This window comes from Bombus bifarius, unplaced genomic scaffold (genome assembly GCF_011952205.1).
Source record: "Bombus bifarius isolate JDL3187 unplaced genomic scaffold, Bbif_JDL3187 scf7180000009343, whole genome shotgun sequence".
NCBI lineage: Eukaryota > Metazoa > Arthropoda > Insecta > Hymenoptera > Apidae > Bombus > Bombus bifarius.
The window spans coordinates 1,622,640-1,649,385 of record NW_022885057.1 but is presented as its reverse complement, the minus strand read 5'-3'; the positions used below and the strand labels follow the sequence as shown (position 1 = coordinate 1,649,385).

Genomic DNA, 26,746 nt, shown 5'->3' with positions numbered 1-26,746 from the left:
GGACGAAACTAATGTATTTGTAATAGGAAATTCAATATTTCGTAAAGGAGAACGGGATTGTAGAAATTACATTTATTTGTCAATAGGGAAAATTCATACTTTGTAAGAAAGTATTGAAATTCATATTTGAAAGACGGTTTTCTGAAATAAAAGTTATAATTACTGTTACGACCTTTCGCGGAGAAACGCGGTCGCGAGGAAAACGCGTCAACGAGAGGCGTAAATTCTCGCTACGATTTGGATAATTGACGCCGCGAATTAATCGTTCCCCTGTTTCGATTAAGATAACAGAGGTGGTTTAATGAGTTTAACACTGAATTAACAGGGTTAACATAAACTTGTATATTTGACAATATTTAAAATAATATAATGAACACGCCACAAATTATTTAACGATTATACAATTAGTTTGACACAGGAATTTGACCCAACTTTATAATATTTCTTGATGTATTCGGTAGACTAAGCGACTTTAATGTTATTCGTCAGAACCTCTCGATGCATAACGTTTGAATCCTCAAATGGTACTGATTGCCCTTCGATCTTTGTCTTCTCTCGGAGACGACCTTCACTACGCTCGGATCACGCTACCGTTCGCGCCTATACGTGATCACGTATGCCACCTTCTTTGTGTATATGAAATAACGGACCGAAGGCGAATCGACGTTTCTAGAACTATGTGCTTATCGCTACATTGTATATATTTCACCGGTCCTATAAGACGATCTGTCTGCGACACTGTAGTGCCACGAGCGACGGTTAGGAATACGGCTTATGGTAAGTCTCGTGGCGTAACAATTACATTTAGTACATGTTTATTTTTCTTCGAGATTCATATTTTAACCTCTTAGCCGTTTGAACTAAATGATTCATTTCATTTGTTTTGCTTCACACCTTTTTTGTCCTCGCAATGTTTTATAATAGCGTTAACAATATACAGGCAAAATATATAGTCTTCGTTTTTGATACGCCAGTGTCAGATATCATTTGTTGTTTTTCGTTAAAATAAATATACCATTATTAGATTCTCTTTTTAATATGCTGATCCGTATCCTTATAATTTTTTAGAATCTTCAACCTCAAAAATAGGAGACGAAATGCAATTTGAAAAACACTATCGCGCTCTGAGTGTGAAAATTGTGACGTAGCTCTATGTGTCGTACCGTGCTTTAAGATATATCACATTCAATTGTATTATTAATTGTTACAGTAAATTATTAAAGTTAAAGTATGTGCATCATATCTTTAAGAAAAGTTATAATTGAATTGTCAAAAACTTCATTCCAATGTGCTTGCATAGCATTGAATAGCATTATCCGTCACACATTGCAGTGCTGTATCGTTTACGCGTAATTCGCGTCAAACTCTGCCGTACAGAAAAACAGCCTCGCACAAAATTCAACCGTATCGAAGAGGTTAAAGAACTGTAAAAAAATTACGCTTTCATGAGAAATTGGCTGTGTTAACGCGACCGTGGTTTCTAAGCTATGCTTTGTTTGAATTTGCTAAGTTTGAATTTATTCGTTGAATATAAGATTTATCTTAATAGAGTTCGAATAAGTTTCAGAAGAGTATTTATCTTTCTCAAATGGGAATTTTAATATGTAAATTCCCTCTTGAATTATACGGCTTTGGAATTTAACGAAAGCTTACATCGATTAGGTTTGTCAGTAAATGTTTTATGTAACGCGTATCATTCAACGCTGAAATTTTTATGATCTGTCGAAAATATATGGTTTTTGAAGCTTACTTTGCAAATTCCTGTTGCAGCAATCGTACTGTAACACGAATCTATTTAACACATTTTTTGAAACTCGTGGAATTCCTCTACATCATGCAGCTTTTCTAAAATCCACGGAAAACAAATTCCATTTTCTGTCGCGTCTCACCTATCTAACACACGTACATCCTTTAACGACCGGTTTGAGCGCGTTACGACCGATCGTTTCGACGAATCGCGACAAACGTGTTCATTAGAAGCATCGTACGACTATAGTTTGATGTTGTTGTTGTAATGTAACATTGGTCTCATTAAAAATGTAGGGTCGTGATAAAATCCGGAAACAACGACGGCAGGTTATTACGCGGTTCTGGAAGATTGCGGCTCCACCGGGCCCTAACTTGCTTCACAACCCTCTCCCGGTTACAAAGGTCGACGTTTTATGGGTTTACACGTCGCGTAAGATTCGCGATAGAGCGCGAAACGTGCCTCGCCGCTCTTTACCTTTGCCATCATGAGAAGCACACACGAGCCCTTTGTTTGCGGTAAAAATGATTCATCGGGCCTTTGTCTGGAAAATCACCAGTTGATTTCACGTACTCGCCAGTGAGAATTGATTATTTCTGAAGGATTTCTTGAGATTTGCGTATTTAGTTTCTTATATCAGGATTTCTTATTTTATAGGATTTTGGATAGTCTGGGTATCGAATGAATAGACAGCTGTGAAATTTACAAGCGAATGATTCGTTTTGAAGGTTACTGTGGTAGAACATTTGGTAGCTACAAAAATTTATTTACACGTATCCTTATTTTCTAGCGTCTTTGTATACAGTAAAAGTTGGAGTTAATCGTAGATTTAGCATTTAAGCTATTCTGCTGTAGATGTTTTTGGGCCTTTTCACTTTTAGTTCTTTGAACTTTTTTTTATTTTCTTTAGTTTTGTATTCTTTGTTATTTCTTTAATCTTTGTTATTTAATTCCGCGATTATATGATTAACGCGAGTGATTTGGGTGTGTAGTGTGTATACAGTGCGTGTTGTATGTATCGTAGTCATTGTATACTTTGTTCGCAAGAAAACAGACTATATTGGACGTTTAATATAAAACGATTGCTATTTTTGGTACGATTTTTCTGCAAAGACTGGACACTCGCGATGTGTGTGTGATTTTTTTGTGGAAACACGTGGACGGAATGATCGTGGTGCGTGTAAAAAATTTGTATAAACATTGTTTATGTGCGCTATTATTTATTAATTATTTATGAAGGCAAAAGATTCAAGAAAATATTAATCTTCTCTGCTTGAAAATCTCATGAGGCGATTTTTGACATGTTACAGATTTTAATGACTAGGTAGGTATAATTTTTAATCTACGATTTTTTTAAAAAAATGTCGCGCAGAATGGTTTACGTCTTCAAATGTCATAGTCTTCTTCTCTACGAATCGTCCGAGGTAAGCTGCTGCCCATGTATCGTTCGATTTAAAGATCCCTGTGCACCCTGTTGCTTAGGCTGACTTATTTTCGTTCGTGTAAGGAGGTTTGCTCGCATGCAGGGATATTTTGACTCATTTTTAATTGTCAATAACTAAAAAACAAAGCCGAAAACGCAATTTTTTAATTCTTGACTTTCGTTCTATTTCGTCTTCAAGAATCACCCTTTAAATTCCCTAACACTTGTAGCCGAACACCCTGTACATGAAGTTATTTAAAATATTCCATATATTTATAAAATGACTTAACTCAATCTATTATAAGTCACCTACATTCCAAACACACTAAGTTAAGGTAATTAAGTTTATACACAATTAAGCTGTAAAGATAAATAACTTGACAGCAACAGAGGTATCAGTTAGCAAATAGCATTAACACAGTGATATTATCTCAGACACGCGGTGCGGTGACCGAGGATCGTTAACCAACACTGTTAATCTTTAATTATCTGAAATTAAAGTAAGCACCGAGATTATCACCGCAATCGAAAGTCGTTCGAACAATTACACTTCTCTCGACTTCGCTTCCTATACGTACATATATATATATCTTTAAAGCATTGTTGGGGCGCTTTGTCTCGAACGATCGGACGTCACAGTTATTCGAGTACGTTTGAAGCAGAGTTGGTAAACGAGTTACGGTCATCGAGGTAACCGTTTACAAGCATATCATCCGAACAACTGTAGCTCAGACACGTAATTGGGAACATCAAAGTTTTCCTTTATTCCTGGTCGGTACAGGAAGTGCAAGACAAGGGTAAAGGGAGAGAGAGATAGAACCGAGAGTCGAGATGTAAGTTTGTTATACCCAAGAGCCGAAGTTTCTTGATATCCCACAAATGAATTTGATAAGCCCGGAAACAGTATTGATGTAGCGCCAAATATTCCGCCGCGGCAAACTATTTGCAAACACACTGTAAAGACACGTTATTGCATTATTTTATGGCTGATTTTAGCAATGTCGACGCTCTGCCACTATATTATCCAAGAATGAACGATGTTCCGTCGCATAAACCAGTATTACTCTGATGAGACTAGCGTCGTCGCTAATTTGCTATTAACAATTGCTATCAATCTGTTTCTAGCAACCGTACAAAGACATAAAAAAATATAAATTGGGTCACGTCAATTTCCAAATTATAGAAGGTTAATTTCTTCTTCTCGAAAACTTTCAATCCCATGCAAAGGCTTTTAATCCCATACTACCTCATAAGAATTTCTATAGCGCGTCGCTGGCATTGGAATCTTAATTCGGCGATTCGTTTACGCAGCTCAGCTCCCGGTTTCATCGTTCCACAAAATCGCGACTTGTTTGGCGGCAAATTTATCGGGTTCGCGGCGATTTCTCAAACTTTTCGCCGCTCGAACGAGCGCTAACAGAAAGACAGGATTACCTTCCCCACTTTTTTCTTCGTTTCCTCCTCAACCCTTTCTCTTTCTCTCTCCATCCACTATCTAGAACCCAGAATCCAGAGGGGTTGCCTTCTCGTCTCCCATCCCCTTTTTCTCCTCGACGATCCCGTGGAATTCCTTTGGGAACTTTCCGATATTCATATCTGCTTGCTACTACATCAAAAATTCCAAACTCTCCTCGCTCAGCCCACGAGTTCCCTCAGTTATAAAGGATTCGCAGCCACTTATGATATCAGCCTTCTATCCTATCTCGGTCATCTAGCTCTCCGCCTTCTCTTCGAGTCTCTTCTCTAGCACTCTTCTCCTCCTCGACATCCTCCACTTTTTCGCTACCCTTCTTACCACCCTTGCGCTCTTTCACAACCTCTTTCAAGTCATGAACACAGGACGGTGTTTGAAAACGACTGTCGAACTACGAAGAATTATCGGACATTGCGCAGACTAATGTCGTCTGGTGCCCGAGCGGAATTTCGTAAGATTCAATAATGTGAGTTGACTGAGAAGATTCTTAAGAATATAAAAATTTAATGATAGACTGCATCTTCTTTATGCATTCATGGGAAATTTAAAGATGAAGAAAGGGATAGAATGCGCGGAATATATGGCAATATTCAAAGTAAATTAGTCATTATAATATTTAGAGAGTGAAATCTATATTTAGATTTTATTTCTTCAGCGTAGTATTTAGCCTAGTAAAATATGAATTTGTGTTTACACTCGTTAGTCACATTGTAATAATTCGCAGTCTATTAATGAAAAATGATCAAAATTATAGTTTTTCCCCAGTAAAGCGGTCGTTATCAAATATTCTGCATCGTTCCTTCTTACGATTATCCGTTCGTCGTCATCAATGCCCGGAAGCCTCCTTTCAGTCGCTCGCTCTCTTTTCTCTTACCTCCGTCTCTATCTCTTCTGTTTGTTCATCGTCTCTGTCTGCTTCTACCTACGATTTGTTCGACCTTTTATCCTCCTCTCTTCGACGTAACCGTTTTCTCCATCTTTTCCGGTGTTTCCGCGCCGATCTGGATTAACGAGCCGACCCTTTTTCTGCCGTCCACTTCGGACTCTGGCCATCCGGCCCGTACGTGACTCGCCTCGAAACGAGTCTCTCGATATACATGTACTGTATAGATATGTATGTACTATGAGAGATCGCTACTTCGGTTCTTCTTTCTCGTCACTAGCTTCTATTACTCTCGCTTCTACTCGCCGTTTTAGTAAGGTTTTTTCTCTTCCTTTATTTTCCTCGTTTCTCCTCATTGAAGCGGTTTATTCTTTTTTATCCTTTCACTTTTGACTTTAGTGTTCTTCGTATGATTAAACGTACCGTTTGACTTACGCCATCGAGGAGTTTTCTTTGATTTCGATGGCAGATAGAATAAATCGCGACGGCCATCGTAAAACTTCTTCCGTTATGGGCTTTTTTCCCCGGTTGAATATTTCCCGGTGGTTTCTTATTCTTTGTGGACGAGGTACTCGATTTCTCGATTCTGTAAATATTGAAATTCTTTAAAATATTTGGCAGACTGTTGGTTTCTTTAAGATGGAGCTTCAACATGGCAATATTCCATGTAAGTTTCATTTCCTGTGAAAACAGGAGTAGAAAAATGCTTCTGGCTTGACATTCCAGAATGTTAAAATTTTAAGAAAACTGAAGAGTTAACAATGAAAGTTGAATGAATGTTCGATGATAAAATTTGCAGTCGAATATACGATTAGTCTCATTATGTTAATTGATAAAATTATTCTTTTGCATTTATTGTTTATATTATTATTATTTATTATTTATATTATTTATATTATTTAAATGTAATTTTATTCTTCTGCAGGGAGATGCTTTAAATTAAGATATTTTTTGTGAAATAAAAACTTTATTAACTAATTCTCTAGTTTTAAAATTGCGATACAAACGAACAGAATGTCTACAGGGAATCTTTCGTGGTAACTTGAGTAATTAATTGCTGAAATATATCGGACCACCGAATTATAGTTAAACTAAATTCAACACTAATACGAGTTTAATTGATTTCAACTCCATCACAACAATTGTAACATCGTGTATGCTTCGATCGATACGCCCATTTTTGTTCGCCATGTTTAGGTATTAAAACATTACCAACGAATACTGCAAAACATCTGCTAAAAATTTCAGAGCTGTCCCTCGTTTTACGCGATTTCACCCGAAAATCAGGTCGACCAAAATCGCTGCAGTCTCGACTACAATGTACACGATTCGCAAAATCGAAGCGAATTCAGTTCATGGCATCGGAGTTAGACAGGATTAGAAATTTATTGCAAACACATCTCGTAATTTCTATTTACATTTCAGATTGATATCAAATTTGACCAATATAATCGTGCCAGTCGTGTCTCATTACAGTGCTAATGATATTTCAAAATGTTTTATATGACACATACAATATGCACATAAATGTTTTCCGTGGCGAGTGTCCAAATACTTTGGCGAATCAGTGTATCGGTGAATTCGAACAGTTTCGTTAATAACCACAGACGGCCAGTTGTTTGTCGGCGTCGAAAAACCAGACATCGATTGGCGACCGATGCGACCGAATAAATGCAATTTAATTAATGAGAATGCACGTGGAAATTTTATTTACTATTTTGATCGTATCGCGATTCCATTGCTGTCGCCTTGAGTGCTGATCCTTAATTAATGGCCGGACGTGGAGAGCCATCCTGTCGTCGTATTGCGGATTAATTCGATTCCAAGTGTCTATTAATTATCGGTCGGCTAGAATTGCGTGGTTGTCATAGGATCGAAATTCTAGCAAGAGGAACGCGCCGTAAACCTTTCCCGTATTGGTGGCCTTCTGGACGCGTGTGTACATGAGCCAGAGGGGACTTTCACGCGTTCGTGGATGGATGGAGAGAATTCTACAGCATCAAGATATAGCGTGGAAACGAGAGTGACGGAGGAATAGGGCAAGAGGGACAGGGAGAGTCGCGAACTCGTTAAGCATGAACGACCGATCGTTTGAGGCTTGGAAATCGGTTGCGGTGTAAACGTCACGTTTCAGAGAGCGTCTACAATAGCTCATTAAATTGAATAATCATCGAGGTCATATCCCAGCCGGCGAGGATGCGGTATCTGCAATTTATTTGGTCATCGGTTGGCAAAGTTATGTTAGTCCAGTTGGCCAAGTACTATCTTCGAGTGTATTGAATCTAGATGAGATGTCTACAGCGATATAGACTGTCATAGCAAGATGTTATTCTTCTCCCCTAATATCGAGCCATCGAGATGATGACCAATCCTATCGGTTTATCGAATGAACTTTGACTGATGAAAATTAGCTAACTGGCGTTACGATTTTTTAAGTATTAATAATGTTTGTTCACAATCAATGTAGACTTAGCATGAACAAGTTTGCTAAGAAGTATCGTGTATTTTCTATATTGTACGTAAATTCTAATCGATTTCCTCGCTTCGATTTTTATGTAAAAAATGTATATAAAATTATTACTTTAATATTTTAATACATTCAGTTATAATATTTCATTATATCATTATCTCAATCCATAACCCAATGAATTGTCCTTCTTGATTTTAATTCCAATAAAATTTAAATCTTTCTTCCACCATATTTCTCACCGCTATTCCTGTTAAATGTTTACATTTTTCAATATTTTTCATATTACTGCTTATACTATGCACACCCTTTGAATCGTTACGACACCAACAACAAAATTAATTGCTTCAAAAACAAAGTTTTACATACTTTTATATTACAGCTGGTTTATAAAATATGATAACGTGTCTTCTATAAGCGAAAAAAGGCAGGATTTTTCCTTTTTAAATGCTTTTTGTCTCGTTTCGATCCATCGTATCGTTTCAGAGATATCGTCGTTTGAAGCGGAGAATAATTTTGAATATTTTAACGTGGCTATGCCTTTTGGGTGGTCGAATATCTTTGCCTCGCACGCGAGCGCTGCCCTATCTCAAGCTTGATGGTTGTGCGGCGGTCAGTGACGGACGCTGAGTGGGCGTCTTTTTGCTATTACTACGCGACGTACGCATTTCCAGAAAAAAACCAGGTCATGACAGATCGTTCACATTTATGCTCGTTTTAAATGGTACGTTTTGTACGTTATACTTTAAACTCGAGTATCTTCGATGTTAATTGAGATGTCAACTTGAGACAAAGCGTATTTTTCAAGTCGTGCTTTCTTTTAGCTACTGATATGCCAGCTTTGGTGATTATGGAATTTTTGTGGGAGCATCGTGAGTTAAAATTTGATGTTAGACTAGCGTATGACTAATGTGTTAAAGAGATTTTTACTGGTTTCCTCGTAATTTTGAAGAGATATATTGTTAAATATTGGCGTCTAAATACAAGGAAATCCGACAAGTCCATTTTTGTTGTGTGACAGAGAGTGACAAAAACGTTCTAAAACTTCTTACCTCGTCCCAAAATCGAATGAAACGATATTTTTAGTGTAGGATTTATTGAAAAGACTGGGAATGTAACTTATCATGTTTTTTATTCGTGGCCTTTATATTAAATCGAATTGAAAGTTAACTCTGTAAATATGATTATAATAATTTTTAATTTACATATCAAAACAAATCAGCCTAAACTTTCTTTAAATTCATTTTGTGTCAAGCGACTTTAAAATGGATTGGCTCATATTTATCCGTTAAAAAATAGATTAATGTAAACGATCGCACCATAGAAGCTTTCTGAGCCCGGTACTTTCGGCCAGGCCATCTATTTTATTCGCAGTATACGCGACGCGGAGCATCGATTTGGCAACGAATTTCACACGAGCAATGCAAAATATAATAACATGCATCGACGTGACTCGTTGTCACAACGTATAATGCCCTCGATGAGTACATATTTTCCATCGTACACGATAATGTACCGATTGAACGGACGTTTATGCCATATCCGTTTATCACGTGTATCGCTTAATTAATCATTCTTCGTACTTTCATTGTTCAAATCGGACAGAAACAATTTGGCTTTTATTACTCGTGTCCGTTTGAATTGGATTTGGTTCGCAACTTTGCCGAAACATTTCCGCGCTACCGACATATCATCCTGGAAGAATGACCGAATATAAATTACTGTAATAATAATGTCTACATTCCGTTGTCCTACAATTCGAACGCGTTTATTTAGAATTGATTAAACGATTTGTAATTATCGTCCGCTCCGTCGTTTATTAAAGTCGATGCCTTTCTCCGGAATCAAACGAAATCCTATTTAAATCATAACTAGCCTGTAATCAAATTGTTACCAGAAATCTCGGTCTTGTTAAATCCTATTGAAGTCATAATTAGTCCGTAATCGAATTGTTGCCAGGAATCTCGGCCTTGTTAAATTAAAACAAAATAATTAGTTGGCGTTTTCATTAAGACAGCATGGTTTGTAAATTCAATTATTATTGTTAGTACGAGTTTCAGGCTTTCGAAATCTGTCGAAAGCTGAAGAATTAATTCAACCTTCTTGCCTTCGATTTCTTCCAAATCTCAATTATTCCATACAAAAGTAAATATTATATTAATTTCAAAGATCTCTATATAGAACTTTGTGGAAAGTAACAAAGCGATCCTTGAGCGAACATTGAGGGAAGAAAGGTGCAATTTGTCTGTGCACGAATCAGAGAGAGAAAGGCCTTTCCGGTTCGAGGTCACCGATATTCAATGGTTTCATTTTGTTAGACCCAAAATCCGAGAGCAGGCGGAACGGGTTTCGGTGTTTGGCCATCAGTCATTTCATGACGTGCCGGCTAAACACGGTACAACACTCATTCCATTTGATCCCCGAATAACGGTCGTTGCCCGATGTCTCTTTGAACGATATAAATGGAAACGCGTACCCTTTGCGGTCTTTGTACGACGCAAGCGAAGGGCAGCAAGTTGGATGATTCTGTTCAGGGTCAACGACTATCAATGTCCGAATATGCTGTCACTTTTTTCCCCTACGTGAGTGTTCGCGTTCTCGGCAGACTCTCAGTATTTTCTGATAGAACGATTCGTGTAGAAATATGTACACATTTTTTTTCTTCTCTTTTTACCTTCTTTCCCCTTTTTTTTCTTCGCTGAAGAAAGGTAGCAGGGAGTTGTAAACGGGAGTTGTAAATTGGATCTCATTGGATGGTGAAAGTACCTGATGTATTTTTGGTAAAATGAAATTGCATAATTGTAATAGGTTCGTGTGAAAGTTGAGAAATTATTCAGATTGGGACGATAGCGAAATTTGTTTATTATTCTTTCTTACTCCCGAGTGATTGAAAATATTATGAGATTGTAAGTTTCGGAGGTTCAGCGATCTACGTCGATTAGTTGAGTTAATACTTTTTTAATTTTTAATTTTATTTAAATATCGTATGAATATTTATTAGTAACGTCTGATCATACATTAACTTGTACTACGTACTAGTTGCTATACGGTCATACATATACCATGAAATGTTTGTGTAATTTTTGGTATGTAAAGTTTAAAATATAAGCGTTAAAATTTTTGTGTACCGTTCCACACCCGATTAATGCTCGATATTTATATTAATTAATTTATGTAGGCTCGTTAGACTGCCGTTAAAGAACGACAACGGCAGGTCATTAAACTGAATAATCATCTAGGTCAATGCGACGTTTTGATATGCTGTATATAATACAACATATATCTATACAATATATATTTATAGAGTAGGAATCCTGATGAACTTCGAAATGAGTCTCTTGCATGTAATATGACAGAAATGATATTATACGTTGATATAAATACGTTGTAATGATGAATAGTTATAAACATTTTTCCAATTTATACAAATATCGGTGATCAAGTATATTTTGTCATTTTAAATTTCTAATAAAAACGGAATTTTTTCAATTTAACAAGATGAAAAATAAAATTTGCAACATCAATTAAACGTTGAAAATTTCTAATAAAATATCTACCTATGTAAATATCACGACACATAATTTTAAACGTTGACTACACAGATACTAAAAATGATTGACAATGAGATTTATACATTAATCGTTTCTTTATTCAGTTTCATATATATATTTATCTCCGTTGGTATCAGCAGTGCGATAATTCATTGGTAGGCTTAGTACAAGTATCCATCACGGGATCACGTTATTACACGATACATTATTTAATTACATCGACGCAAGTATGCATATCGTTAATCATATTCATATATTATACCGTATGTATATATGCATATGTTATATTTATATCATATATGTATGCGCGTAATTATTGTACAGTGTGCGGCTACGCACTTAAATATTCGACTCTCGAAGGGGAAGATGATCGTATTCACAATATGACAAATCCTTCTGTTCGTTCATTTTTTATTTCTTTCTTCTTAAATAATGTACGTTATGTATGTATGTATAGTGCAAAATATATTAAGGCCAGGCCATTTATAGGAGGGCGATTTTCAGTCCTCCTCAAAGACTAACCATTCATATATGTTTACTTCTTCTTTTTTAGTTACTCTCTTTTATTTTGGTTTATTATCAAATCCGCACATATATCGATCGAATATTACTTATTGTTAATTAATGGCAATGGAACTAACACTAATTTAGCATTTGGTAAATGACGAAGCACAAAAAGCCAATTCGAATGGATACGTCGATGCTAAATAAAATTGTATATTATGTTCTTTAAGTGTAAATCGTGATTTTCGCAGGGAATGCTCTGTCATTTTTGTTAATATTTTAGTTATTTTTTATCGAATATCAAAAAATGTATCAACGCTATGTAAATAATGGTTGTCAAATTTCGGAAGTTTTGAATCTTCGAACTTTTAATCTTTCGAGTTTTTAAATTTAAAATAAAAATATAAATAGTGCACTTGTTAATAAATTGATGAGGATTCTGTATAAAAAAAAGAAAATACTGATATTATAATTACTTACGATGATCGTAGTCTCTCATAAATGTTAAGCCATCTTTGGTTACCTAATGAAATTAATTACAATATTGACAATGTGACAGAGCATTTTCAAAATAAAATAACTTACATCACACAAATCCAGGTCCTGAAAGTCTCGAAGACTTCGGTCGAAATCGCTTAAAATTCGAGTTAGAAATCCCAAAAAAGTATTTCCCGGATATGTAAGGAAAAATTCAACGGGGGTGAAAAGCCACCCGATATGTTATCCGATATGAGCTTTAATTTCTGTTTCTCGTTGATAGTTTTCACCCGCGCGTCGATCGACTTACTCTATTAAATTCGGTACATTTTTAGAGATATATTATATTTATGCGATTTCCTTTAATTTTTTTAAACATGCTATGTTTCCCGATTGCCTCGTAACATGAGATTTATCTGGATCTTTTAATATAATAGAATAAAAACGGTTCGTAGAACAAAAATATTTACATCCACTCAGAATCAGTGTACTAATAATTAAATAATATAGTATATTTTACAATACGCTTTTATATCGATTGTTTCGCTTTGCATAAATATACATTTCATTCACTTACACGTTTCATTCTCCCTATAATTTTGCAGATGAATTGAAATTTATAATTTAGAAATGATCGATGATATTCATGATGATAATCTGTGAATAAATTTCTTTGTTAATGTTAATTAAATTATCTAACGATAAAAATTCTATCAACTTTTCTCTTTTTCATTTTCGTGTTATTGTTTAAAGAAAATGGTTGATGGAATCCTTTTCGATATTTAAGATTTTGTTTCATGTTACCAAACCATGGAAAGCCGATTTTTTTATGTAATTTGATTTCATATTTTATTTATATCTTACACTCTATTATATATATATATTATATATATTATATATATATTATATATATATCATATAAACGTCGTAAACACCTACAGCCAACAATTCAATAACTTTAATAATATCGTTTCATTATATTTCGTATTTTACACAATCTACACATAAATGTATTCTCATATTCACTAATATTAAATGTCGCATAATTTCTTCTTTCTAGTTACTAACAGTCATCGATTCATTCATATCCATTCATTTCGCATGTTTGCAATTGCGTGTAGAAATGTTGTTTGTTTGTGAATTATCAACTTATATGGAACCATCTTCCTTGTTTTCTATTTTTCGTCTTCTGAATCGTTGCTGAATTTTCATTCATATTAAATTCTCAAATATTTGAATTCCGCATTTCAAATTTACCACATTAAAAATGATATTAAGCCATGAACTATAAGATTTCTACCATAAAAATTTCAATTAATGAATTATTATCACTGGAAGAGTAACAAAATTAAAAATCTTCGCGTAATTTCTTACTTTCTTCTTAAACGAACCGCACTTTTTCTTTTAAATAAATCTTTGACTGTAATTATTAAATCGGACGTCAAGAACAAGGATTATTTTCTCACGCAACAAAGGAATTTGTTCCGTCGAATAAGTTAAAGGGAAATTTGTTTAAACTGGCGTTCGTTATATTTCAGCTACTAATTAAATAAAATGTTCCGTACGATCTTCTGTGAACTAGTTGCTTTGTTTACACAAAATTGTCCGATAAAAGATTTCTTAATTATTAACAGGATGATGTCGTTATCGGAAACATTGTTGTAACATTAACATTTTGCATCAAACACTGATACATCCCTCTAAAACAAAATTTCATTAACTAGAATGTATTTAAAAGGGAAGATCAAAAGCGATTAATAGATGAAACGCGGCATCACTACTTCAAATTCACACACTTTGGCACGTTCTTCCAACTGAAGTGAATTATTTTACTTTCTTTTTAATACCCTTTTAATATGATTGAAAGGAATATTATTCGTAAAGAATCCTAGAAAACTGCGTTTTCTCAACAAATCTGAAGTTGTCTAGCAAAAGTGCGATCTATTTATAAATCTAAACTTTAATTTTACTTTGATTTATAGTGAGAAATAAATCATATGTCAGTCTCTTTATTCCAACAGAAACTTCAAAAATATATTAAACATCCTCCACAATATTAATAATATAACTCAAGATGATATAGTTCCATCTCACAAATATAATATTATTTATTATCATATATCATTATCATGTATATGATAATTCAAAATATGTAAATTTAAAAAACCGCATAACCTATCTATATACATAGGATAAATGAAATTTTGCTCGTTTTCTTTTTGTACGTAAAAATCGTACATATATTTCCTAACATTACATACCCGTTTAAGATGCACACACACCCTCTCATACATCCGTACAGAATCATCCATGACTCGCCATAATAATGCTCAACGATACTTTTCTCTCTCTTTATTTGTTGGTTGCAAAAGCAAAGGGATACATTTCTTACATTCTTACTAGCTCGGAATATTTTCCACTTTTGCGTTTCTTCGTTTTTTCATAATATTTTTTTATTCGTTTTTACACTACATACGGTGGAAGCTCATCATACGAACAATGTGGCGTTCTGTGCATGCACACCGATATAACAGTATCGAAAGCACGGATACAACTTCATTTCTTGCTCATACGACGACTTTAATTAATGAGTTTGTGCTTTATTGCACGACTCTTTTGTTTTTGATCTTTATCTCGTCTCTTGCTTTCTTTTTTCTTCCAGTTTTTCCTCTCTTTTTCCTTTTATTCGTGTATATGAGCGACGAGACTTTCTTGTAAAAGGGAGCAAAACGCACGCTGCACGCTGAATGAATTAACTATACTTTGTCAGGAAACTGCGTTTATCGTTATCGTTATACTGTCATTTTCGTATAACGTATACGTGCTTACTTTGTAATTTTTGCATCGTTATATATATAAAATTTCATTTCAAAATTTTATAGATCAGAAAATCGATGATATCTTGATCAGAGGCGTAATATTTTTCGGTATGATGGGAGTTTATCTTTTCCGTGTAAGTGATATAATTTTTGAGGAAAAACAAATTTTTAAGGAATGAAAGTCCAATGAAAGTTACGAGTAACTAGAAAAAATTACTGAAATTAAGAAACAAATAAAATTCTTCTAGCTAATTATCAATCGATATTGTATTAAATGTCGGTAATTAATATGTAAATATGTAAACAATTGTGATAATAAATTTCCATTTCACAAGAATAAACTGTTTTTCATTTTTGAATTTATTAAACATTGGGACATCCACGAAACGTATAATATGCTACCAAAGTGGATGAAGTTTAATTGGCAAAACTTATTCAAAAGTTTTCTAAGCTTGATAAAATCTTTTCTCACGAAAAGTACATTAACTTTGCATTCGTGTAACGATTACCATAAACTCAGTTCGTCTGTACAATTTTTTTCGTATTTATTACAAATCTAACAATATTTTCAGACTTGTGTACTCCTAATCGTTGCTTAAAAATGTGAAATCATATCGCTACTTTATAATTGATTAGGGATATGTATTGGATTCGTATAGGTTATTAATAATTGCCAATTTATTCCTTGTCCTCCTACGTAATACAAGAAACAAGAGAATAGAATGATATAATTTATATGTTTCCTCTCGATGATACCTACACCAACAGTGAAATTTCTTTTGAATATTTGCGTCCAAATTTTAGATATTCTAGTGAAACGGATATGATGTACGAATAGTATATATGTATCTGGCATTTTTAATTGTATTTATTAGTATAGAAAAATTTGTAAAGACCCCAGAAGACATATTCCAAGATTTTCTGACACTTCAACAAGGAATCAAAATAACAGAATTAAAAACCTCACTAGAAACATTAAATGAAAGGAAAAATGATCAAGAGCTGTCGAACAACAAATTGTTAAACAATCTCTGCATGATTTCTTAGAAATCAAACTGCTCAATTCTACTTTTTGTTAATTTTTTACTTTCATCATACAAATACACGATTTATTTACGTCAATAAGTTTATTCGTCGCAAGAAGAAGATATAAAGGATAGCAAATTCTAAAGTGAATTTAAAAAATAGTATTTGCAATATCATCGCTCCTTTTATCTTATAGAGTTGATCAATGTAGCATCTACGCACATGATCCTTTGTGAACCGATGATGAGCAACATTTGCGTAACTAAATTTCATTCGTTCACATTTATCTCGGTTGTCTGATATCCCCGTCAACGATCATAATAATCCAGCGAGTCGGATATGAAGGGAACAGATTTTATTCCATGCCCTCCATATGCGTGTTCACACGTTGAAAAAAGACACGTGAATCCGTGAAACATAACGTGAAAAGGGACAGAGAAAAGTAGGGGAAAAACAAGGGTAGAGATGAGGATGGGACAAGAAAAAAGTAAACGAGCCCGGGGTTTAATAATTCTATCATTGCAACAGATCGGACAATTCGACAGACCGGTCGTCGAAGAGAGATAGAGAAGGCGAACATGCAGTGCTAACGAGATATCTCGTTAAGCCTAGAACGGACAATCGCACGGTGGAGCGAGCTGTTCGATATGACGAGATTCACGACGAGATCTTCGTTCTGCCGTTACGTTTCTCCGATATTCATTAGAATATTAATTTCACGTTCGTCAGCTCTGATACAATAACGTACCCCTGTTGGTCGACGTGCAATTGTACTCGTGACCCAAGTTTATCGCGGTACGACTAAAGGTTCGACTCGTTTCGCGGTCTGAATAAACAAGGAATCAGTCCGTCGATTTTTCTCCATTTGTTCAAGCGGTGTACGCGAGGAAAAATTCGAGTAGAAATTCGTTCGATAAATTGTCCAGCCGAAACAATTACCCTCTTTTTACCAAGTATTATTTGGTAACTGAAAGGGGTGATTAATTTGAGAGAATTAATGAGATGGAGAAATCAGAAAATCATTACTTTTTGTTTCGTTGTTTCTATTGATATTCTATTTGGCAGTAATTTGTAATCCTGTTTTTGATTTTATGCATGTTTCCTTTAAATAAAAGTTACTGTTAGGAGTGACTATAAAAAGCATTTTCGGATCATTGTATATATTACGTACTAATTAACTAGGTCCAACTATAATGAATTTCGTATTGTTTAACAATTCGTCTGAAATTACGCGCGAATTGATGAAAAAGATAATTTAGTAAGCCAAGCGTACTGTTTTTTCGGTTCTTTAAATGTTTTTCCTGTTTTCTTCGAGCGGTTTAGTTTTTATAGTCATTTACTGTATTTAACTACCTGGCACATTGGCGCGTATTTTTAAAACCACTTTAAAATACTTCTCTGGTCTGGTTCTTTTGTTGAAAGATCGTGTAAGTGGTGCTACATTAAAGTGTGGACTTATACACGTAGGTCAAGTGGATTACAGAGTAACAGGTGGATGGTGAAATTGCTCTAACGAGACGTGTCTTCTTAATTGGAGAGATAAAAATGCCTACCTCGGCGACGTAACGAATTTAAATCTATCGCTTGCCAAGCGTTTGCGTATTACTTGCAAAACGTGTTGTTTACAAATAACCAAAATTTAATCTAGTGAAATTATTCACTAGTAAAATAATAAATGAAATGTTATAAAATGTTCGAAGATAAGATTCTACTAAAAGGTTTGTTAATAAAATTTAAATATTAGTTAAATACTTATTTTTCTGGATTGATAATTTGTTGTTCAGTTCAGCTTTCTAGAGAAAATGTTACACATGGATAGAAAAAAATATGGAAAATTAATATTTAGGTAGAAATATGATAATTGAAAATTTTGTAATAAATAAATACAAAATGTGGGCGCTAATTGTTTACCATTCTAACTTCTGTGTTTTGCAAATTTGCTTTAATCAGAAGTTACGAATTTTTAAAATTCAAAGAACTAATAACAAAGTTCGAATAAATAACAGTTTTTCATTCAAGTCGGAATGATGCGATATATATTTTGGTCCAGCATAATGAATTATCCAATTTTAGATAAAAATGTATAAGGCTCGTACGATATTTTTATCAGTCCTTCAACGATGAAGATCATGAAGTTTCGTATAAAATTCTTCTAATTCAGTTAAACTTGCTTTTACATTACACGATACTTAGTACTTTCAAACTAGGCAAATACGTTGCGAAAAGTTGTAGAAAAAGTTAAATCCAAGTAAAATGAAATATCAAAATTTGTACAAGTTGTATAGGAGAAGTATGTAAGAAATATTTTGCTCGAAATACGTCGAAAAATATTTTCATGTCGTTTTGTGATCTTATTTTATAATATCCACGATAAATACATAAAAAGGAAAAAATTCAAATAAAGACAAGAAACGAATTATAAATAAATAAATGAAAATAACATTTTCTAACCAAAAATGAATAAAATTCAAAATGAATACTTGGTAAAATATTAAACCAAATTAAACCAAATTAACAAAAATTAAAAATGATAGAATTTTAAAACTATATAACATGAGATAGAAATCTGTATGTATCATTACTTACCGAACGAACTCTTCAAACAGATACAACCTCTTTCGATTCTAATTCGTCAGCTAGATCCGGTAGTGTATCATCGATGGAGGGATTGAACAAATGCAACGATGAGATATCAACACAAACTTGTTACTAATCTTTCTCAAATCAACTTGCTTTCTCTCTGTCGACGAGTATAACGCAGCACAGAAATCGATATGCATCGACACACGGGAAAAAAAATGATCGACCGTCGTCGTTGAAGTAAACGCATGATTCTTCGTTCCTTCTGTATTCACGTGTTTTCTTTTTATAGTGTTCTTTACGTCAAAGCGAGCAGTTGGGACAATGTTATTAGAAGAATACAAGAGGCGGGTGGTAAAATGTCGTTTGAGGACGTCGACGAGGATGCGTCGTCGCCGTTGAAGAATGGTTCCAAGGTTGAACCCGTTTCCCGTAAAGAGCCTTGATACACGTTAGTCAGTCTGTGATCTCGATCGTTGACCGCTTCGTTCGTGTCACTGTCCAATCTTCGGTCTCCCAGTTTCTTCGAGTGTTTCGGTAGATCCATATCTGAAATAAACGAAATCATTTTAAGTTGAATTAATAAAATTTTTCATTTTTCTCGGTTTTATCGAAGAGGACGAAGTTTAATGGAAAATATCGCTCGTCAGATTCTTCATCAATAATAGGAAGAATATAGTGTATTTTTTAAAAAGATATTTAAAATATTATACAAAAAATGGAAATTTATAAACGTGGACTTGAGATGGGTTTACACACGCTCACACACGCACACACACACACGCACACACACACGCACACACACGCACACACACGCACACACACGCGCGCGCACGCACGCACGCACGCACGCACGCACGCACGCACGCACGCACGCACGCACGCACGCACGCACGCACACACACACACACACACACACACACACACACACACACACACACACACACACACACACACACACACACACACATAACGGTATTTTCATGTTATTAAATTTTACTTATAGTATGGCTATATATTTTCTTGCTGCAGAAATTATAAGTAGTGTTTTATCCAAAGCTAGTGGTATAGTACGGTACATGGTCAGACATCGCGCCACGCATTTGTGTACTCAGTTAATAGATTGCAAATCTTTAATCTGAACTCTATTTCTCTTAAATTTCGATATTATGCAACGTGTAATATGTAATTAAATTTTGTTCGCGTAAAAAATTCTTTACTCGTGTAAGCAATATTTCAAACATGTGCTGCATAAAAAATTGGCTACACGATACGTTTCGGACTAACGACACGCTTGGTAGTTAGTGGGACAATTTAAGTGACATCAGACGCCATACACTCTTTTTTTTTGCACATGCATAACTTCGTGATAGAAACTATACCAGGGTTGTGGAGTGGAGTATTTTCACGCTCGACGTCACATTACATAGGAGGCGGTATTGGCGGAAAAAGAGGAAGCAAGAATGCATCTCTTTGACGAGGAATTTCTATAGTGGATTCAATTTATACATGTATCGACATGTACTCTACTAACACTAATATCTTCTGGGCATCTCCGTGCAACTGTTTACATGCGATATTAAATTTGTGCTGCGGTTTCATAAAAATACTTCAGTTTTTACATCCCCTCCCCTACGGCGAAACCGTGTAACTTGTTATATTAAAATTTCTTTACGATTCTATTGCTTCGTTGTTGGAAAATTTTTATTTCCGTCGGCGTAATTTCGACTGTCGGGAATTAATTCTAAATGGATCGCGTTTATCTTTGGTTTTTATTTAAATTATCAAGTTTCAAAAATTCACAGTATATAAAAAATAATTGCAAATAATATTGTAGTATCGTAACTACTTTAATTAGTTTATTAATGATAAGTAGATTGAACAGGTGTTAATTGAACAGAGAATAATGTTTGTTAAACATGAACTAATCGCAGCAAACGTATAATAATTAACACAACTGAATAATTAATCAACGACTCTCATCAACGCAATCCGCACTCTCTGACATCTCAACTTATACTGTTATTAATTCGTTCTTTGTCCCCTAGCAATCCCTTGTCTTTTGTCCTAGCCTCGCTACATACATGCTCAGCAACCGCTCGTTTATAATTCACACGACACCCCCCAGGCCCCTCATCCATGATACTACAATATTTGCAAATATTCGGTGAAAAATGATAAAATTTAATAAAACAGTTAGTCTCTGCATAATTATTCAGAGCTTTGAAATACGAATATGAGGATAGTTATATAAAATATGGAAATATAAATACAGTTTTATATAATATTTTTACTGATTCGAACGAATGTACGATGAATGTCCTATAGGACGTTCTCACTAAAATATATTTAAAAATTTGAATTTCATTTTTATTGCGATTCTCGTGTCGATAAAATTTCAGACGTACACATAAAGTTTCTGATATAAAATGAAGATAATAAAAATGAAAGAAGTTTCTCATTTGAATTATAGAATTCTTGATGACTTCATGCTTAATTTAAAGAAATATCAATCGATCATATAATAGATTGATACTAATTATATGCATATTAATATTCATCTACTATTTCTAATAAAATAATTCTTCAAAGCTTTTATAACTAGTAAAGAAACAATTTGTTCAAACTATCTTAAGAATCGTCCGATGTTCAGGTAAAAAAAAGAAAGGAAAGAAAAAAACAAAAGGAAACTGCAATCTTCCATCGCGATAACGCAAGGGCCATGTGTTGCAAAATTGACACACCAGAAATTGGAAAAGGCGAAACGGGAAGTTTCGTCGCTTCCGCCGTACTCTTTCGATATTGTTTTCTAAAATTATTATATACCCCAAGTAATTCACCGAAATTACGAAAATACAAAAGCAAGCAAACCAGTTTTCTCCCTTTATTTAGCGAGGGGAGATAAAGCAAGGATAAGGAAATTCGTTAAAGCGACATTTCATTCGCAACTTTTTTCAATTAATCTGAATAATCGAATTTTGTTTCTTAACATCGTGTCTACGAAAAGTAATGTCACGAGTTCGCTTAATACTTTCCTCGTCACCATTTCTCTTACCTAGATTCTATAACTCTTCTTTTAAATAAATTATAATATTATGGTAAACTATATTGTATATTATTTGATCCTTAATGGCTTAATTACACACAATAGATTGATCTTACAAAAACGCGAAGTCCCGAAGAAAAACTCTTTGCATCCATCGTTGTCGTTGAAAACTGGAAGATATCCTTAACGTTATCATCACGACCCTTCGGCAAAAGCCATCAAGGTACGAGTAGAAATGGCGCACGTCTTGCGGTATAACCGCTTCCAAAAAAGTGGAACCCATTCTCGGTTCTATCCTGCATCGAAAATTTGCCGGCTGGCGCCCGCAAAAAGCCTAATCGACCAAGCAAAGCGTAACGAGCAATTTGCAGGCCGGATTCAATTTATTGCGTATACACTTCCGCGATCGGATCTGGCCCCGGACAGATGTTGCGGGGCTGGAAGCTGAAAAGAAGAAGCAGGAAAAAGAAATCGCGAGAGGTGGTGGAACGCTCGACAAAGGGGCACGAGAAAACGAGACATTGCCACAGGGTGGAGGAGAGGAAGGCTGGAACGAGGGGGAATGGAAGGGTGAAACGTGCGGCAGCTCGTCGAAATAGCAGTTTAGCACTGATAGCACTTGGCGGACTTTTATCGATCATGTCTGGCAACAGATGGCTCACCCAATTCCCGGCGGCGCGTTTTGTCTGGCCGGCCTGATAAACGATAACTAATACGGAACAGAAGAAGCAGCAGCAAGAGAAAAGGGAAGAGAGATGTAGCGTTGGGGTAGGATGGGCCGGCGGTTGGATATTGTTTCGCGGACTTTTAGCCCTTGACGTGACGTGCCAACATCTCTCGCCACTGTCGTCCCACCCTCCTCTATGCGATGCTTCCTGCTACTGCTATACTCCTATATATCCTCTCCTTCTCCATCTGTACCCTCTTTTTTCTCCTCGTTTTCTCTTCTAGCCACCCTCGATCGTGTCTGTTGTACAGGGTGTGCCACCCACGACCGCATCTCTGATTTACTATTCTCCTCTCTGCAGACATGCTTGTGGTTCTTTGTCTATTTGATTGTTCGATTTGTTCGTCCATTTGTATATTTGGAGGGTTTGAAATCATGTTCGTATAACTCGGGTATTACCGTTATATTTTTACAATTTAAAATGGCGTTTCGTGCGTATTAAATAAGCTAACATATAATAGCGTAAATGATGCGGCTTTTTTGAGAGTTGAGTTTAATAAAACGATAACGAATTACTTAGTTTATATATTAAATATTAAATGCGCACTGATATTCGTTTATTCAAAATTATCAAAATTAATCAGAATTTCTATACTTTTATGTTCATCATAGTAAAGAACGTTCAATTTCTTTACGATTTAAAAATAAAGCATCGAATAATGTACTACTCTGATTAATATTAGTTTTATTCCTAGTGAAAATTATAAATCATTCAGCATTCTGCGATCCATCTTTTATCATCCTATGTAATAGATATCATTACTAATTCAAACTCTCCAGTTTCCAAATTACAAGTTTATCAAATGGTCTAAGCGACCACGGTACAACAACCGGGAGAAGTATGCTTCCTATAGTTCACTTTAACTCATCAAGATTCTCGGCCAAAAATATTTCAAACAATTATCAAACTATTTCAATCATTGCATCCTGCTCTCAGCTTGAAACTTAGCCAGAATGTTGAACACAATTGACCTGTTATAGGTCACAACCAGACTCTGTGTTCAAGTGTAAAATTCCACCCGTTACGTTTCTCTGCTTTCTTTTCTCCCGTCGTTCTCTTCACGCTCCGTTTATACCTTCGCTTCGGTTTAACGGTTAATCCCCCGGGTTTATCTGATCGCGTGACTTCAACGAGAAGTTGGAGCACGCCGCGCGAGCCAGGACAATCTTTGCATACACACTCCCCGTGGACGATAATACACGCGTCGGCTTTGTTAGTTTACACGGCTTACGCGATAAAATTTCCGTCATTAAACGCGGGGGCGTAGCCGATTCGCGCGCTGATAATGGACTGCGTGTTACAGTGATTTCCTTGTAAATACTTAAACTCGGTTTTACTCCACTTGTTACGTCTTTCTGGATATCGTCTGATTCGCGCCTGAACGCCCAACGCGCACCGCGTGCCTTCGTCACGGCAACCATAATCATTCTCTTTCATCTCTTTTAGATTGAAATGTTACACAGTTAATATTTTTCGTCTGTTTTTCTTTTTGAGATAAACATTGATTACGATAACACATAGGACGTAGATAAGTACGATTATTTTGAAGTTTGAATTTTGTTTCATAATTTCGTCCCTGTGGATTTACACCATGTAGTTCGTCGTAATAAATTCGATCATTTTAAAGTTGCAGTTTCATTATACAACATACACGTGCAACATACGCGTTGTCCTGCGCAACTTTTATTCGAAAATTTATATTGCTAAGTACGGCCAGCAAACAATATGTCGTGACAAGTTGCACGTTTATTTGGAAATGAAATTCCCTTTTTGAGCGCACTCGGGATTTTTCATCGTACGAAACAAGTGGGACGGAAATGGCTAACGAAATTTTATATTTAGAAAATTATCACTCCGCCGATAATTATGCCGATGGGTTTACAAACATTTTTTATTGCTGACCTACTCAAGATAATCTAGAGTATTTGATCAACTGGAAAGTTAATGAATTTTGTAGATATTTACAGGATCATTATTAGTATGTTTTATTTAACATTCTTTCATTGGATTTTAATTTAAGTTTGAAGAATGAAGTTTCGAATATACGATAGGTTTCGTATTTATAACACGTACGAGCGTAATTATATAGAAAATTTTAATACGCGAGTTTAACCGTAATGATTATATTCATAAACTTAGCTCTTCGAAGTAATGCATATTGTTAACTCGAAATTATCTTTCTCCATCAATCGTTCCATCAGATTAGAGAGGATTTTGACACTTTCATTCCGTGTATATTCTATATTATATCGAGATAAAATATCGCGACACTTCTCTAAAAATGTAGTAGAATACGTCCCTCGCTAAATTGCAAATTACTATTCAACCAATAAAATGTCAGCTTTATTTTGTTTAGAATAAAAATCTATCGTTTCGCGGCACGATACGAACGATATATACGTGTGACATTGTTTTTGCTTGCCGATAGTCGAACGAACATTTCCGCGTTGGGAGTCGCAACGAAACAAATTTGGATTTGCGTTAGAGAACTAAACCGGAGCAGACGATAACCATCGGTTTCGCAAAAATAAGCAGCTTGGCCAATTCCAACCCGATACTCCAGCTATTACGCTCAAATTAATAATCAATGCTAATTGCCATTGTCATTAGGTGAACGACCATTACACCATATATATCGTGAATAACTATGTCATACGATCTACTTTGTCTGCGTTTTCCGGTTAACCGAGAAATTTTGCAGAATTCAACGAAATTTATTCGCTGCTGCTTGTTTCAAGAAATATCACATTTTATTTCTATCATCGGGAATCGTTATTATTCGCGATATCTCCCGTATATCAACAATGCGACTATTTCAATTATTCTGTACGAACATTTATCTTTGATTTGCATGTAAATTGTTAACAACGGTTCTGAATAATCCGCATACGCCGTGAAACCTGACAGTTTGACGCATACGCGAATTATTATTCTTCCACGTGTTGGTTTCCTACTTTTTCATAAAATTGTTGTGCGATAATATAACTCTGTATCGCATAATATTATAAAACTTTGAAAGCAGCAATGAGAATTTATATCAGTTTTTATAATAATGCATAATTACATTATGATACGGAAGGTTTAGCGCAGAAATGGGACAATCGCATTTTGTTCGGTAAACAAGAAAAGTATAGAAAGCAAATGTTTTTTCGCATGATAATAGCGGCAGTCGTTAATGTTTTAATGTTCAGAAGTGTAGGGATGATAGAGCGGATGACTGTTACAGGAGACTGAACTATTATTTTATTGCTAGCTAAGAAGAGACGTTCGCTCATACTCGCTGTACCGTTCACTTACACTAGCTGGCAAAGACTCTTTTGTCTTCACGCAGGCAGTCGCTGTAAGCACACACATACACACACCCACACATCCGCATGCATATCCCTTTTGGCCTAAGCCAACGTGCCTCACAAGGATTTCACGTGACCACCAACACGTCATCGCCTGCTGACCTTAAAGCTAAGCAGACAACTATGGGCGGTCGGTTCTCATCACCCATAGCTCTGTTCCCTTGAATTATCTACGATGTACCATTTATCCTAACTTATAAACTAACTTATACACTAACCCATAGAAGCATGAAGTTTTTTCTATTAAAGTTTATCTTTACGCATAGTATTGTTGAACTAATGATTTTATCTTTAGAACCGCTTTTTCTCTAGATTCTTTATGTGTGATTTAATCGTATGCATATTTTCATTTTTAAATGAAATACGAATTTAATTTGTTAGTTTTCATTTATTAGATTTTTGATTAGATTTAATTTAGAATTTAATTTCTAGGTTTCTTTACAAAAATATAATCCTCGTTGTATACATTGATAGTGTAGATTTCTTTGTTTTTTTTTCTATTGTACATTTTTCTGATTGAAAGCAAATAATGGCATATTCCTTTCTCCTCGATGATCCATAATAAACAGTGATTAATTAGTAATTAAGATAGAAATATAATTTTATTTTATTTATACTGCGCTTTGTGTTGACTCTCCTCAAGCCGTACTATAATTTTTATCGCACTGTCT

General features: G+C 35.1%; 1 protein-coding gene and 1 long non-coding RNA gene across 4 annotated transcripts in view; one reads left to right on the top strand and one right to left on the bottom strand.

Annotated features, from left to right (window-relative positions):
- Positions 1-728: 728 nt before the first annotated feature.
- Positions 729-19,530, top strand: LOC117215074. The gene is made up of 2 exons (XR_004489016.1): positions 729-777; positions 19,244-19,530. It is a non-coding gene; the product is annotated as an uncharacterized LOC117215074 (long non-coding RNA).
- The window catches only part of LOC117215073 (lachesin-like), a 181,443-nt gene continuing 173,931 nt past the window's right edge, over positions 19,235-26,746 (bottom strand). For 2 of the 3 annotated variants that reach the window (XM_033461495.1, XM_033461493.1), the window contains exon 9: positions 19,250-19,500. In XM_033461495.1, coding sequence (XP_033317386.1) covers positions 19,250-19,500 — 251 coding nt within the window. Of the gene's footprint in view, positions 19,501-26,746 lie in introns of all 3 variants that reach the window. The other variant, XM_033461494.1, reaches the window with a different exon arrangement.